At 41.0% G+C, this 16602-nt stretch overlaps 1 protein-coding gene across 2 annotated transcripts in view; it reads left to right on the top strand.

The window, feature by feature from the left end:
• The window catches only part of HERC2 (HECT and RLD domain containing E3 ubiquitin protein ligase 2), a 249136-nt gene that overhangs the window by 203409 nt on the left and 29125 nt on the right, over positions 1-16602 (top strand). For both annotated transcript variants that reach the window (XM_081583082.1, XM_081583083.1), the window contains 9 exons: positions 373-480; positions 1856-1987; positions 2388-2546; positions 2630-2748; positions 3360-3485; positions 3934-4089; positions 4481-4596; positions 4697-4895; positions 15735-15949. In XM_081583082.1, coding sequence (XP_081439208.1) covers positions 373-480; positions 1856-1987; positions 2388-2546; positions 2630-2748; positions 3360-3485; positions 3934-4089; positions 4481-4596; positions 4697-4895; positions 15735-15949 — 1330 coding nt within the window. The remainder of the gene's footprint in view (positions 1-372; positions 481-1855; positions 1988-2387; positions 2547-2629; positions 2749-3359; positions 3486-3933; positions 4090-4480; positions 4597-4696; positions 4896-15734; positions 15950-16602) is intronic.

Below are 16602 nucleotides of genomic sequence, written 5' to 3'. Positions count from 1 at the left end.
TCTAATGCTAAATTCTTGGTGGACATGATTTTATATGGCTTTTAAAATGTGGAGGGGGGGCAGGATAATAAAGCTTGATCTCCTGGTTAGGGCTGTAGCATGAAAATTTTTTCAGAAGTAAGACCACAAAACCAGTTGGCCAAGAGAGAGAGTCTGCTGTTGTTTCCATCATGGGTGAAATATTTTGTGGAAGGCAGAGTTGGAGTGAGAGGAGTCCTTATTTTTTGAGGTTAGTTCCTCCTGACTTTCTGCTTTTCATTAGCTGTTGCACATCATTTTAGACTCACTGCTTCTGTGTGATATGATTTTGGCCCCGTCTGTGGTATGTTGATTGGGAGTGTTACTTTGTTTTTGTGCTTACTTGTCCTCCAGGTGCAGAAGGACTCAGGGTGGAGTTTGACCGACAGTGCTCCACCGAAAGGCGCCATGATCCTCTCACAGTTATGGATGGTGTCAACAGGATTGTCTCCGTGCGGTCAGGTAGGAAGGGGAGTTGAGTTTGCTTTTGTAGAACAGAACCATTAGCATTACTAAGTAGAACATTACTGCTTCATTCTCATGTGCAACTGAAGGAGAGAGCGATAAGTGATCTAACTGCAAAATACAGTCGGTTTTATCTGTTTCCCCTGTGCTTTCAGTAAGAGAATTGACTCAAGTGATGCATGTCCCTCACCACTGATGGGTGGGGTTACTGGTGTCCAGTGTGACTGCCGGTCCTTGTTGGGGGGGTCTAGTCTCACCTAGACAGTAGAGATGGTGCTATAAGATATTTGGGAGTGTCAGACTCATGCACGGTAAAGATTGACATACTACAAGGCTTCTTAAAGGTTTTATTTTTTAATTGATTGCTGTGAGAAGTTAGGCTCCACACGGAGTAAGTGTTGTGTGCACGGGGTGGACAGTACTGGAGTAGATGGGAGGTGTTTCCTTTGGACCTCTCTCTGCTCTGATGTGCTCCATGAGATTGAGCAAGAGCGAATCACTCTGTCTAGGGGCTTGTTAAATGCCCTTCACTGGGTTTTTTAGAATCCTCGGTGCAGGTGTATGTGTGTCTGTGTGTGCAGATCTCTTCAGATATCTTTATTCTTCATCTGGAGCCAGGGTCAACAAATGTTTCCTAACATAACTACTCCCCTCTGCCTTTGTAGCAAAGGCAGCCACAGACCAAATGTAAATGATGGGCCTGGCTGTGTCCCGGTAGAATTTTACTCATAAGACGTTCCTTTGGATGAAGTGGTATCACAGATGAGCTTGGGTTGTTTTTTTTTTCTGGCAGTTTGACAGATGTCACTGTAGTATGCAGTAGTGTTCTGAGATGTTTCCAGTCTCTCTGCTTCCAACAGGATAAGTGGAAACTAACTGGTTTCCCCAGCTCCTCTCCAGGGCACCCCAGGCTCTGGCAGGGCTGCTCTATTCTCCCCAGAGGGTGGCTCATCTGTGCTGAACTGCCCCTGTGTTTCAGTGGGGGCTCTGTATCTTTGAACACTTGCTTCCCCTTTGAGGAAGACTGAGGCTTTCTCTTTTGCTGCCTCAGTAATAACCATTACATCAGACTCTCTCAAAGAAACTTCTGTAGGCCCCAACCCTGGTGTGAGCACGGACTGGCTCTGTGGACCTCTCACATAGCATTGTGGTTGTGTGTGAGTGTCTTCTGTTGGAGCAGTGCCTGCCTGTCCTCTACTTCCCAGTTGCTTGCTGCAATGTGAGCTGAAGGCCTTGGTGTGAACGCACCTGGGCAGTGGGCTTGGAAGAACCAGCTGTCTTTCAAACAGGGTGTGAGTGACTTTGTATCTAAGGAAGTTGATGTTGATCTGATGATGGGTGAACCCACCACCAGTGTGCTTTTGTCCCCCAGGCCGGGAGTGGTCTGATTGGTCCAGCGAACTGCGCATCCCAGGGGATGAGTTGAAGTGGAAGTTCATCAGTGATGGGTCTGTGAATGGGTGGGGCTGGCGCTTCACAGTCTACCCCATCATGCCAGCTGCAGGTGAGGAGGGGGCTTGATGATCCAAGCAAGGGAAATACACACGTATTTTCATTTGGTGCTTTGTAGTCTACCTTCTGTTGTGTTGGGACCCAGAACTGCCCAAGGCCCCACCACATCAAGGTTCAGAACTGCGGTGAGCCACTGCAGTTGTCTGGCTATTGGGGTGTAGCACTCTATTTTCACCCAGAGTTTCCCAACTGTTGCTGGTTGCAGTTCTTAAGCCATGTGAGTTTTCAGGTAAAATGTCAGTGTATGGAACATAGTTATGTGACATGACAGTGGCTGCAGCCCTCTAACCATGCCATCCATGTGGATGAAGCACTCACTGTTGGTTGAATCTCCTTGTGGGGTAGCTGTTGCCCTGCCCAACAAGAGGACATTTATAATTCCCTTTCTTCAGGCCCTAAAGACCTTCTTTCTGATCGCTGTGTCCTCTCGTGCCCATCCATGGACTTGGTAACTTGTTTGTTGGACTTCCGGCTCAACCTTGCCTCAAACAGAAGCATCATTCCCCGCCTTGCAGCGTCCCTGGCAGCTTGTGCACAGCTGAGTGCCTTGGGTAAGAGGCGCCTCTGTTGTTGGGTCTGTCTTACTTCTTGAGAAGAACGGTCATCCTCTGACTTTTCTGTCTTCTCATTTCAGCTGCCAGTCACAGAATGTGGGCCCTTCAAAGACTGAGGAAGCTTCTTACAACTGAATTTGGACAATCAATTAACATAAACAGGCTACTTGGAGATAATGATGGGGAAACAAGAGCTCTGGTATGAAACATTACATTGTAGTTTCTAGTTGTGTGACCCTTTGGGACTAAAATATTGCTTTAAATATTTTAACTTCTTAATCACAGAAGAGTTGGGAAATTTCACATAGGACTAAGACAGCCTTTCTTGCATTCAGACTCCTTTATGTTGCTACTATACTGAGTGCAGGCTGGACTTTGATTATAGAAACAGCCCCATGTAGATGGCTGTGAGAATAGGATTGTCTGTTGGGCTTTATGAGTCTGACTCACCACATCCCCTTTGTTTTGCTGGATGAAGTAGTTACTGTTGAAAGAATGCTTATCTTAACCATGTTGGAGATGGAAGTTTGTGAAGCAGAAATTCCTTTCTGGTTCCCTGGGAGAACTGTTTTTGTTATACTAAAATTAAGACCAAACATTCTGAAGTGAATTTTCATGCTCTTCTTTTTAATTTCAGTACTCATTATGTCTTTTTAGATTTCTTCCCGTTTATAAATATTAATCACTTGTTTTAGGGACAAATAGTATCAATATAATTAAACATTTGACTCACAGAAACAAAACACTCAACTCAACTCTCCTGAATTTGGTTTCCTAGTATGGGCTATAATTTTGTTATTTTCTTAAAAGAGTTTTTCAGGCAGTGCTCTTGCTGCTTTGGTGAAAGGCCTTCCAGAAGCTTTGCAAAGGCAGTTTGAATATGAAGATCCTATTGTGAGAGGTGGCAAGCAGCTACTGCACAGCCCATTCTTTAAGGTAATACTTGACTTGTTTTGAGGTGGTGAGAGAACCACAGAGAGCTATCAAGTCTGGTACATCAAATATCAGGCATCCCTGAGGACAGGTATAGGTATTGAAGTTGAATGTGAAACATTTTCAAGATTGTCTGTGTGATCTAAGCTCTTGTGCTTGAATAACAGTGTGCTTTTAGATGCTTTTACTTAGCTGGCAAGTATTGTAACAGTGGTCTGATCTGAGTTCCTGTTGTCAAGTGCATCACTAGGAACTAGGTAGGAATAATCCACATCATTGGTGATGCCACGCCCCTTGCTGGGCATGTGGCAGTTATCGTGGAGTGAGGAATTCTGAAGGAAGACCCACAGAGAGCCTGCATGGGGGCTGTCTTTAGCATGCAGTGCTGGTGAAGTAGAATGTTAGCTGTGTCTCTGAGTGTCCCTGTGTTGTTAATTTTTGGTGGCTGCAGGTACTAGTAGCTCTTGCTTGTGACCTGGAATTAGACACGCTCCCTTGCTGTGCTGAAACACACAAGTGGGCTTGGTTCCGAAGGTATTGCATGGCCTCCCGTGTTGCTGTCGCCCTGGACAAGAGAACATCGCTGCCCCGTCTATTTCTCGATGAGGTATTGTACCTTATTTTGGAACCTCTTTGGGGATGCAAAGTGTTTTCTTTTATAGTGTAAAGAGATGCCAGTGTTATGAGATAGTAACATCTGTCTTGGCAAGAAATATCATAAAAAAAGAAGCACATAGTTGAAAATGAATAACACTGAATTGCAGTTAAAGTTTATTTTTAGTAAAGATATAATGATACTGCCTAGACATTTTAAAGTATCTTCAATGTAATACAATGTTGGTTTTGATTATTAACCATAAAATCACAATGTTGATGTTGGCATTCCCTCATTTTCTTGGTTGGGAAGACCTCCTCTCCTGTCTTCTTGCCTTAGTATTATTTATTTTATTCCTGAGAGATGAGTGCTTCATTTATAATCTCACAATAATATTGTCCAGGTGGCTAAGAAAATTCGTGAATTAATGGCAGATGGCGAAAACATTGATGTTCTCCATGAGAGTCACAGCATTTTTAGAAGAGAGCAAGATGAACAGCTTGTGCAGTGGATGAACAGGTTTACTATAGCCAAAACAAGAATTAATATTGTCTGTGGGAAAATGGTGCTTAACATGGAGTTCTTTCCCATGTCAATTGTTTTTTAATGTTTGTTACAGGCGACCAGATGACTGGACTCTTTCTGCTGGTGGCAGTGGAACAATTTATGGATGGGGTCATAATCATAGGGGTCAGCTTGGGGGCATTGAAGGTGCAAAAGTTAAAGTCCCTACGCCATGCGAAGCCCTTGCAGCTCTCAGACCTGTGCAACTAATTGGAGGAGAGCAGACGCTCTTTGCAGTGACAGCTGATGGGAAGGTAAGGTGTATTTTCTGTCATACTGACATCGAAGCTGAGAGACAGCTGTGGCTAGAGGGCAGTTGTTTGGTTCATAGTATATGTAAGGATTCTCAAGATTAATAGTACTTATTGTATACTGAAAGCAGTATACCACAAATTCTATAGTGTTTCTGTATAATCTTTAATGTATTCTATGACTTTAGAATTTTTTACTTTGAAATGCAGCATGCATACAAAAGTGTATTATAGTTATTTGCGTATCAGTTCATTTGATGTGTGTATTACTTTTTTGTCTATCATAATGTTGTCTTTTAAAAATTTTAATTGGAGGGTAATTGCTTTATATTATTGTCTTAGTTTCTGCCGTACATCAACATGATCATCCATAGGTGTACATATGTCCCCTCCTTCTGGGACCTCCCTCCCACCTCCCAGCACATCCCACTGCTCTAGATTGTCACAGCACCCCAGGTTTGAGCTTCCTGTGTCATACATTCACACTGGCTATCTGTTTTACATGTGGTTCTGTGTATGCTTCAATGTTACTGTTTCAATCCGTCTCTCCCTCTCCTTCTCCTGCTGTGTCCACAAGTCTGTTCTCTACGTTTGCATCTCCATTGCTCCCCTGCAGATAGGTTCATCAGTACCGTCTTTCTAGATTCCATATATATGTATTAGTATGCAATATTTGTTTTTCTCTGACTTACTTCACTCTGTATAATAGGCTCTAGGTTCATCCCCCTCATTAGAACTGACTCAAATACATTCTTTATTGTAGCTGAGTAATAATCCATTGTATATATGTACCACAACTTCTTTATCCATTCACCTGTCAGTGGACATCCAGGTTGGTTCCATATCCTAGCTACTATAAATAGTACTGCACTGAACACATGTGTCTTCTTCAATTATGGTTTTCTCGGGGTATATGTCTAGTAGTGGGATTGCTGGGTTATATGTAGTTGGAATAAAACTAATTTTTTAAGAAATCTCCATACTGTCTTCCATAGTGGCTGTATCAATTTGCATTCCCACCAACAGTGCAAGAGGATTCCCTTTTCTCCACACCCCCTCCAGCATTTATTGTTTGTAAATGTTTTGCTGATTGCCATTCTGAATGATATGAGGTGATAACTCATTGTAGTTTTGATTTGCATTTCTCTAATAATGAACAATGTTGAGATCCTTTCATGTGTTTGTCCATCTGTATGTCTTTGGAGAAGTGTCTGTTTAGGTCTTCCACCAATGTTTTGATTGGGTTGCTTGTTTTTCTGATATTGAGCTGCATGAGCTACTTGTTTATTTTGGATTGTAGCTATTTTCTTCCATTCTGAGAGTTGGGAGAAAATAATTGCAAGTATTTTATCCTTGTTTGTAGTTTCCTTTGATGTACAAAAACTTACAAGTTTAATTAGGTCCTACTTGTTTATTTTGTTTTTATTTCCATTATTCTAGGAGGTGGGTCATAGAGGATCTTACTGTGATTTATGTCAAGGAGTGTGCTGCCTACGTTTTCCTCTAGGAGCTTTATAGTTTCTGGTCTTTAATCCATTTTGAGTTTATTTTTGTGTATGTCTTAGGAGGTGTTCTAGTTTCATTCTTTTACATGTAGCTGTCCAGTTTTCCTAGCACCACTTATTGAAGAGGCTGTCTTTTCTCCATTGTATATTCTTGTGTCATTTATCAAAGATAAGGTGCCCATAGATACATGGGCTTTCTATGGGCTTTCTATCTTATTCCATTGGTCTATATTTTTGTTTTTTGTGCCAACCATACTATCTTGATGACTGTAGCTTTGTAGTATAGTCGGAAGTCAGGAAGGTTGATTTTTATAACTCTTCTTTTTCTTTCTCAAGGTTGCTTTGTCTATTTGGGGTCTTGTGTTTCCATACAAATTGTGAAATTTTTTGTTCTAGTTCTATGACAGATACCATTGGTGGTTTGATAGAGATTGCATTGAATCTGCTTTGAGTAGTATAGTCAGTTTCATGATATTGATTCTTCCAATCCAAGAACCTGGTATATCTCTCCATCTGTTTGTGTTGTCTTTGATATCTTTTATCAGTGTCTTATAGCTTTTTGCATATAAGTTTTTTGTCTTTTTAGGTTGGTTTATTCCTAGGTATTTTGTTCTTTTTGTTGCAGTGGTGAATGGGATTGTTTCCTTAATATCTCTTTCTGATTTTTCACTGTTAGTGTATAGGAATGCAAGGAATTTCTGTGTATTAATTTTATTAATATATCCTATGACTTTATTATATTCATTGATCAACTCTAGTAATTTTGATTGATGAGCTCTGCTTGTAGGCTATCCTCCAGTGTTTGTTCCTTAGCCAGGCAAGAGGTGGAGAAGGCCATGGCTTATTAGGGCTCACTTGTTCACTTGGGCTGTGGAGAGGGTATAATGTGGCAGCCACAATTAGGATGTACTGGGCAGTGCCTGTGGCGTTAAACTTGCCAGATGTTGTCACAGTCTGAGGCGGGTCATGTGCTCTCCCAGAGGAATATACCTCAATTTGTGGGTCCCTAGGAAGAACCAAGCTGCTTAGACTCCCAGCATGGGTAGGGCAGTAACCTGTGCCTGCTCACAGCTGTTGGTACCTGCCACCACTGGGGTCGGGACTGCAGTGGCGGCTTTTTGTCTGCTGCCTCAGGCACTTGCCCTGGCTTTGGCAGTGTCTAGTTACTTATGTTTACATAAACTGCAGTTGTGTCACATTCTGCCTCTGGCTCTCCTACCAGTTTTGCTGGTTTTGGCAGCCACCACCTGGGCACACACCGCTGTCTGCAAATGCATGGAGTTAGGAGTTGGAGTGTTCCAGTGACAACGATATTTTGTCTCTCTGGGATGCCCAGTTTTTTCCACTCCCTCAGCTGTGTCCTACTAACCTCCTCAGAGTATTCTCACAGTTGGCCAAATCAGGACCTCTCCCTGAGATTCAAAGGTTGAGCCTCAGCACTCAGCTCCCATTTGTTCCAGGCCAGCAGTGTGAGCAGCTTCTCACCTGGGAAGTAAGGTTCGGCAGCTGTCTCTGTGGTGAATTCTCTCCATTTTTCCTTCTGAGCACCCACCATCGTGCTCCCTTCTGAGGTTCTGAAGCTCCCCAACTTCCCCTTCCATGAGGGGTTTCCGAGTGTGTGGAAACTTTCCCTCCTTTACAGCTCTCTCCCCTGGGCTCAGGTCCCTGTCCTGAAATCCTTTGTCTCTTTTTTTTTTAACCTTTATCTTTTGACCTACCTCATTCTAAGGAGATTGGCTTGCCTTTTTGAAAGTTTGGGTCTTCTGCCAGCATTCAGAAGGTGTTCTTTAGGAGTTGTTCCATATGTAGATGTATTTTTGATGTAATTTGTGGAGAGGAAGGTGATTTCCCCATCTTATTCCATCACCGTCTTGGAAGTTCTCCCATAATGCTGTCCTTTAAAAAATTGCTACTGATATGTGGAAATAGTTGATACTTATATATTGACTGTATGTCTAGTGAAAGTGAAAGTTACTCAGTCGTGTCCAACTCTTTGTGACCCCATACAGTCCATGGAATTCTCCAGGCCAGAATACTGGAGTGAGTAGCTGTTCCCTCCTCCAGGGGATCTTCCCAACCCAGGCATCGAACCTAGGTCTCCTGCATTGCAGGCAGATTCTTTACCAGCTGAGCTGCAAGGGAAGCCCATATGTCTAGTGACCTTATTATATTCTTTTCTTTCTTAGTATCTTATCAGTGGCCACAGGACTGGAAAAGGTCAGTTTTCATTTCAATCCCAAAGAAAGGCAATGACAAAGAATGCTCAAACTACCACACAATTGCACTCATCTCACACTCTAGTAAAGTAATGCTCAAAATTCTCCAAGCCAGGCTTCCACAATACGTGAGCTGTGAACTTCCAGACGTTCAAGCTGATTTTAGAAAAGGCAGAGGAACCAGAGATCAAATTGCCAACATCTGCTGGATCATCGAAAAAGCAAGAGAGTTCCAGAAAAACATCTATTTCTGCTTTATTTATGCCAAAGCCTTTGATTGTGTGGATCACAATAAACTGTGGAAAATTCTGAAAGAGATGGGAATACCAGACCACCTGACCTGCCTCTTGAGAAACGTGTATGCAGGTCAGGAAGCAACAGTTAGAACTGAACGTGGAACAACAGACTGGTTCCAAATAGGAAAAGGAGTACGTCAAGGCTGTATATTGTCACCCTGCTTATTTAACTTATATGCAGAGTACATCATGAGAAATTCTGGGCTGGATGAAGCCCAAACTGGAATCAAGATTGCTGGGAGAAATATCAGTAACCTCAGATATGCAGATGACACCACCCTTATGGCAGAAAGTGAAGAAGAACTAAAGAGCCTCTTGACAAAAGTGAAAGAGGAGAGTGAAAAAGTTGGCTTAAAGCTCAACATTCAGAAAACTAAGATCATGGCATCTGATCCCATCACTTCATGGCAAATAGATGGGGAAACAGTGGCTGACTTTATTTTTTGGGTTCCAGAATCACTGCAGATGGTGACTGCAGCCATGAAATTAAAAGACGCACTCCTTGGAAGAAAAGTTATGACCAACCTAGACAGCATATTTAAAAGCAGAGACATTGGTTTGCCAACAAAGGTCTGTCTAGTCAAGGCTATGGGTTTTCCAGTAGTCTTGTATGCATGTGAAAGTTGAACTATATAAAGAAAGCTGAGCGCCGAAGAATTAATGCTTTTGAACTGTGGTGTTGGAGAAGACCCTTGAGAGTCCCTTGGACTGCAAGGAGATCCAACCAGTCCGTCCTAAAGGAGATCAGTCCTGGGTGTTCATTGGAAGGACTGGTGTTGAAGCTGAAACTCCAATACTTTGACCACTTCATGCGAAGAGTTGACTCATTGCAAAAGACCCTAATGCTGGGAAGGATTGGGGGCAGGAGGAGAAGGGGACGACAGAGGATGAGATGGCTGCGTGGCATCACTGACTCAATGGACATAAGTTTGTGTAAACTCTGGGAGTTGGTGATGGACAGGGAGGCCTGGTGTGCTGCGGTTCGTGGGGTCACAAAGAGTCGGACACAACTGAGCAACTGAAGTGAACTGAACTTAGTATCTGTTGAGGTCCTTTAATGGACCGGGGTCTGGTGGTCCGGAGTTGATGATAAGAAAATGAAAGAGAGAAAGATAAATAGAGAGAAAAGGAAAGAGAGAGAGAGAAAGGCACAGGGACACAAGCCTCTGATGGAGGAAGGGTGCTTTAATGATCTTTTTATGAGTATATATATGCTGTGTTACAAGAAATTTCTTTTGACAGTAATAAAGGTCAGAAAACCAAACGTACAACAACCATTACCAAGGGAACAAGGAAATAATAATAGTCACAAGGTCAGGAGATAAACCATATCTCAAGAAAGAAGATCAAGACTCACTAGTTTTGCCTAAGGAGAATGTTTACTGAAGGAGACCCGAGCCTGTCTCATTCCATGACCTCTGTCCTGGGAACAGTGTGCCATTCCACTTGATAAGGAACAGAGGTTTTATGAGAAACAGCACATAGGAATCCTCCTGTTAATCATCCCCTGATAATTTGAGGATTCATGAGAAACAGCACATAGAAATCCTCCTGTTAAATATCCCCTGATAAGTATCTCAAACTGTTTTGTATCATCTTTATAAATTCAGGTTCTGAGATAAATTTTGTTCGTTCCTTTCCAGTTTACCTGTCTTTTACAGAGAAATGGAGCTAATTGGGCTGGGTGGTAATTGCAGTAAAATACTGAACAGGGTTGGTGGCAGTGGATCTTTTTTTTGTCTTAATCTAGGCTGCAAAGGAAACACTATGATGGGATCCTTCACACACTTACTGTGAGGTTTTGATAGATGCCCTTTATCAAATTAAGGAAGTTCACATCTTTTTTCTGTTAATGAATGGATACTGACTTTTGTCAAACATCTTTCTACATTTAAAACACTATCATACAGATGTTTTTCTCCTCGTTGTTTAGTTGCTAAGTCATGGCCAACTCTTTGCAACTCCATGGACTGCAGCATTTCTGTGCTTCACTATTTCCTGGAGTTTGCTCAGACTCATGTCCATTGAGTCGGTGATGCTGTCCAACTGTCTCATCCTCCGTCACCCCCTTCTCCTGCCCTCAATCTTCCCCAGCATCAGGGTCTTTTCCAGTGAGTCAGCTCTTTGCATCAGGGGGCCAAAGATTAATATAGTGAATTAGATTGATTGCTTTTCCTGTATCAAACAGTCTTGCAATCATTGAAGAAACCTTACTTGGTTAGGTTCTGTTTTATTTATATATTTATAAATATTTATACACACACACACACACACATATATATAGGTTTGTGTTTGGAATTTTGGGGAGACCCTGGGTCATGAGTGTGATCATCATAGTATATTTGTCTTTCCCATTCCATGTCAGGTTATGATACCATATTATCTGTTTAACTTAAAACAGTTTACATAAAACAGTACACATTTATTATTTCACAGTCTGTCTGGGTGGCTTAGCTTGGTCCTCCAACCTAGAATCTCTCATCAGGCTTCAGTTGCTGCAGGACTGGCCTGAGGAAGATTCAGCTTGCCATGACCTATTGGCTGAGGTTGCCTTCAGCTCTTTGCCATCTCACAACATGTCAGCTGGCTTCGTCAAAGCAGGAGAGCCTGAGAGCAAGACAGAAGTCACAGTCTTGTGCAAGCTAACTCAGAAGTGACATGTCATCCCTGTTGCTATATTCTGTCCATTAGGAGAGCGTCACTAGGCCCAGCCCACATCTAAGGAGGGTTTACATAGGGGCGGGAATCCTGCAAGCAGGGACTCTGGGAAGTAAATCACAGGCTACCTGCCAGAAGTATCAAGGTTATGCTAGCCAGAAGTATCAAGGGTTGAAGTGTAGCTCTCTTTTTCTGTTTTCTGGAGAATTCTGTATTTTAGTTGTTTTAACATATTTAAAATCTAAAGTTAATCAGTATTTATGTACTCCTCCCAAATAAGAAAGGCTGATTCTTTGTTATTCTGTGTTTTGGCCCTAACCTGTGTCCCTAATGATAAGCATTATTATTATTGTTTCTTTATATAGACCATATATTTTCTGGATTTACCCAAATGTTATACACATCTTTTCTCACCAGTTATTTCTTATGTCTTGGGTTATCTGGGATAATTTTCCTTCTCAGTTCAATTCAGTTCAGTCACTCAGTTGTGTCTGACTCTTTGCAACCCCATGGACTGCAGCACGCCAGGCCTCCCTGTCCAACACCAACTCCCGGTGTTTACTCAAATTTATGTCCATTGAGTCGGTGATGCCATCCAACCATTTCATCCTCTGTCATCCCCTTCTCTAACTGCCTTCAATCTTTCCCAGCATCAGGGTCTTGTCAAATGAGTCAGTTCTTCACATCAGGTGGCCAAAGTATTGGAGCTTCAGCTTCAGCGTTAGTCCTTCTAGTGAATACTCAGGACTGATCTCCTTTAGGATGGACTGGTTGGATCTCCTTGCAGTCCAAGGGACTCTCAAGAGTCTTCTCCAACACCACAGTTCAAAAGCATCAATTCTTTGGTGCTCTGCTTTCTTTTTGGTCCAACTCTCACATCCATACATGACTACTAGAAAAACCATAGCCTTGACTAGACTGACCTTTGCTGACAAAGTAGTGTCTCTGCTTTTTAATATGCTGTCTAGGTTGGTGATAACTTTCCTTCCAAGGAGCAAGCGTCTTTTAACATAATGGCTGCATCACCATTTACAGTGATTTTGGAGCCCCAAGAAATAAAATCTGTCACTGTTTCCACTATTTCCCCATCTATTTGCCATGAAGTAATGGGACCAGATGCCATGATCTTAGTTTTCTGAATGTTGAGCTTTAAGCCAACTTTTTCACTCTCCTCTTTCACTTTCAAGAGGCTCTTTAGTTCTTCTTCGCTTTCTGTAATAAGGGTGGTGTCATCTGCATATCTGAGGTTATTGATATTTCTGCTGGCAATCCTTATTCCTTTCCTGCGTTTCTCATGATGGACTCTGCATATAAGTTAAATAAGCAGTGTGACAGTATACAGCCTTTCCCTATTTGGAACCAGTCTGTTGTTCCATGTCCAGTTCTGACTGTTGCTTCCTGACCTGCATACAGATTTCTCAAGAGGCAGGTCAGGTGGTCAGTCCTTCTATTGATACTTTAAACATATATTTTCAGTTTCTTTTAGTGAGGGTCTGTTGTTGGTTAATCTCCTGATTGTTTTGTTGTTTGTTTTGAAATATCTTAATTTTGTCCTTTTTCTAGGTAAGGGTTGCATACCGTTTCTGTGAAAGGTGCCATAATATTTTTTGGCTATGGGAATCATAGTCTGTTCTCTGTTGCAATTATGAAAGCAGCTTGTGGTGAATATGAAAATGAGTGAGTGTGCCTGTGCTCTAAAAAAACTTTTCTTTTTTAAAAAAAAACAGGTGGTGGACCTGATTTGGCCTGTGGGTAGTAATTTGCCAAGCCATGTCCTAGACTATAAAATTTTCAGTTGACCATTATTTTTAGTCAGTCTATTAAAAGTTTTATTCTTCTGGTTTTTGGCCCTTGTTGATCATGAGTGTCGTTGATCATGACCTGGGATGTCAGCAGTCAGATTAATTTTTACCCAAATGAAGGTTATAAATCCTTTCTTTGTATAATAGCTGCTTCTAAAATCTTTCTTTAGTGACTTATACTTTCACTATGATATATTTAGATGTCAATTTCTTTTTATTTTTCCTGTCCTTTTTTATTGTTTTTTTACCAGGTGGTAAGGGATGAGAGGTGGGCTTCCTGGTTCTAGGAGCTGGTCTTTTAACATTCTGGTAAATTCTCAGACATTATTTTTTCAAATATTGCCTCTCCCATGTTTTCTCTATGATGTGTACTTAGAACTCCGAGTTCTGAATGATGATGTTCAAGTGAGGAAGTCTATCTCAAATTCTCTCTTCTTTTTTGTTTCCTCTTCTTTTTGTGTTTCTTTGCCATATGCTGGATAATTTCCTCAGAGCCACATGCTAGTTGTCTAATATTTCTTCACCTGCTAATAATCTCTTTTATGCATCAGGGCTTTTAATTTCAACTCTCTTTTTTTAATTTCTGAAAATTTTGGTTTGTGTTATCTTAGTCTCTCATTTCTTGGGGATACTTTCAAGCTTTTATTTCTTTAAACATAATATTGGACTTTGTTTCTTTTGACTCTTAGATAATGGGAATTTTTAAAACTATGAGCTATTTTCGTTGGAAAATTTTATGTAGAAATTCTTTGAGATGAGGCCTCGTTTTTTTGTTGTTGTTGTTTTTATTTAGATTTGTTATGTAATTAATGTGAAAGTGAAGTCGCTCAGTCGTGTCCGACTCTTTGCGACCCCGTGGACTGTAGCCCACCAGGCTCCTCTGTCCATGGGATTCTCCAGGCTAGAATACTGGAGTGGGTTGCCATTTCCTTCTCCAATGTAATTAATGGATACCTTTAAAAAAATGATATTCTAAACTATTAGAATCTATTAACATCTTAGTTAAATATCTGCAAGAAGTAGGACTCTGAAAGGATGGGACAGCTTTTTGAAGCATAGAAAACTGCCTGGAAATAGCTCCATGAAAGGTTCCAGGCAGAGACTGAGGGATCAGGCAGTATCTAACTGAAGAGAAAAAGAGAAGCCAGCACATTTTTCTGCTTTTTCACGTAGTGTTGCCTCCTGCCTCTACTAGTTAAGAAGTTTGTGGTGTTAGAGGTCTGGTCTGAAGTCACTAATCAAAAGAGCGTTTATGACCCTGGGGTACTACAAGTCTAAGCCATTGTAAATTAAATTCTCTACCTACAGAATTTAGACCACAGGTAGCATTATTTCAGACTGAAAACCCCAACTCAGTGACCAGCTTTTGTGATTATGAATTCTCAGGAGAGATTTTCCACCCTTTCAATCATTCCTAAGGTTGAGAAAGACAGCTTTCTTTGTTTTCTTCTTAGTTCTCATTCAGTCTGAGTGAGAGGAAGCCCTTCTCAGCCTCTTCTTTTTACAAAGTCTTCCTTTGGGCTTGACTCCTAATCCCCCACACCCTGTGCACTTGAGATCCTCAAAACATTCCCAGGGGAAAGTGACTTTGGGCTCCTTTATCTGTCCGAATTCTTGGTTTTACTTCTTGTTTTGGGGCTTCAAGTTTCGTTCCTATTGTGTCAGTGCAGCAGACCAGTTGAAACAATGTGAAACAGCCTTTAAATTGTTACAGGAGGGGTGTTTGACATGCATTTGGAAATGGCAGTCTTGATTTTTTTTTTTTTATGATAAAGATGTTTTATATCCTAAATGAATTACCCACCTAGAATGAAAGAAAAATAGTATATTCTACTATGTGATTTATATACTGCTTTGCTGAAATATTAAATATATGTATACTTTTCCTATGGGTATTTCTGTAGGTGTTATTTGGGATTTGCATATAGTGCGTGCATGCGTGCTTAGTCGCTTCAGTCGTGTCTGACTCTATGGACCATGGCCTGCTAGGCTCCTCTGTCCATGGGATTCTCCAGGCAAAAATACTGGAGTGGGTTGCCATTTCCTTCTCCACAGTTGCATATAGTAGATAATTAATTTTTTTTTTGCTTTTCTTGGTATTAATTGTAATTGCTATTCTAGACAAAAATAGAAGTATTTCCAGGGAAAAGACTTGTTTTCAAAATAACATTTTCTGAATTTGGGGTTTCTATTAATTGTAACTTTTTCTTTAATTTTTAGAGTTCTGATAAAGCAAAAATAAAGTCTTAATTTTAATTTCATTTTTCTTTGGTAAAAATACCTAGAGCATTGATTTTATTTATTAATTATTGAAATATGGGATCCTTAGATAAAAATATGATGTCTGTATTATTTTATCTTGTAGCTGTATGCCACTGGGTATGGTGCGGGCGGCAGACTAGGAGTTGGAGGGACAGAATCAGTGTCCACCCCCACATTACTTGAATCTATTCAGCATGTGTTCATTAAGAAAGTAGCTGTGAACTCAGGAGGAAAACACTGTCTTGCCCTCTCTTCAGAAGGAGAAGTTTACTCTTGGGGTGAAGCAGAAGATGGGAAGTTGGGGCATGGCAACAGAAGGTATTGTGTGAAAACATTATTTTCAGTGTTATGTTTTCCTTTTCTTGATTTTGTTTGTGTTAATGCTTGTATAGTATATTGGCAGTTTGTTTTTCAGGACAACATCTGCAGTAACTACTCAAACTTAATGACTTATTTATCAGAAATAATTCATGTGACATTATTTAGGCTCACCTACATGATCTCTCTTTTGGGGAACATCAAATCTGAATTTTGATTTCTGATTACCAAGTATGGTGAGCTTCATCTGTCCTTTCCCCTGAGGCTGCTTATCCTGGTCCTACTAGTTCTCCATTAATCCTAGCTGGCATTTTGTTAACATGCAGATGCTAAACCTATAAATACAGAGCAAATGGCAGTGAGGGGAAAGGAACACACAAATGACACAGTTTTTTACACAAAACAACCAAACTCAGTAATTTTTAAAAAGTAATGGGAACTAAAGGCCAAATTGGAGTCACAGGACCTTTGCATCTGAAATAACTAAAGCACCAGACAAGATACATGAAACAGCAGCCCTCAAGGCATTGAATAACAGGCAATAAAGTATGTTCAGTGATCTCTAGAGGTGAACACTGACACTCATTTGTGAAGAGAAGATCTGAGAGGCCAAGGAATAGATCACCTAAAAAGATTTCAGAGCTCACAGAGCT

Source organism: Giraffa tippelskirchi, chromosome 3 (assembly GCF_054371585.1).
Source record: "Giraffa tippelskirchi isolate mGirTip1 chromosome 3, T2T-mGirTip1v1.2.pri, whole genome shotgun sequence".
Taxonomy (NCBI): Eukaryota; Metazoa; Chordata; class Mammalia; order Artiodactyla; family Giraffidae; genus Giraffa; species Giraffa tippelskirchi.
This window is presented reverse-complemented; position numbering and strand designations above follow the sequence as displayed.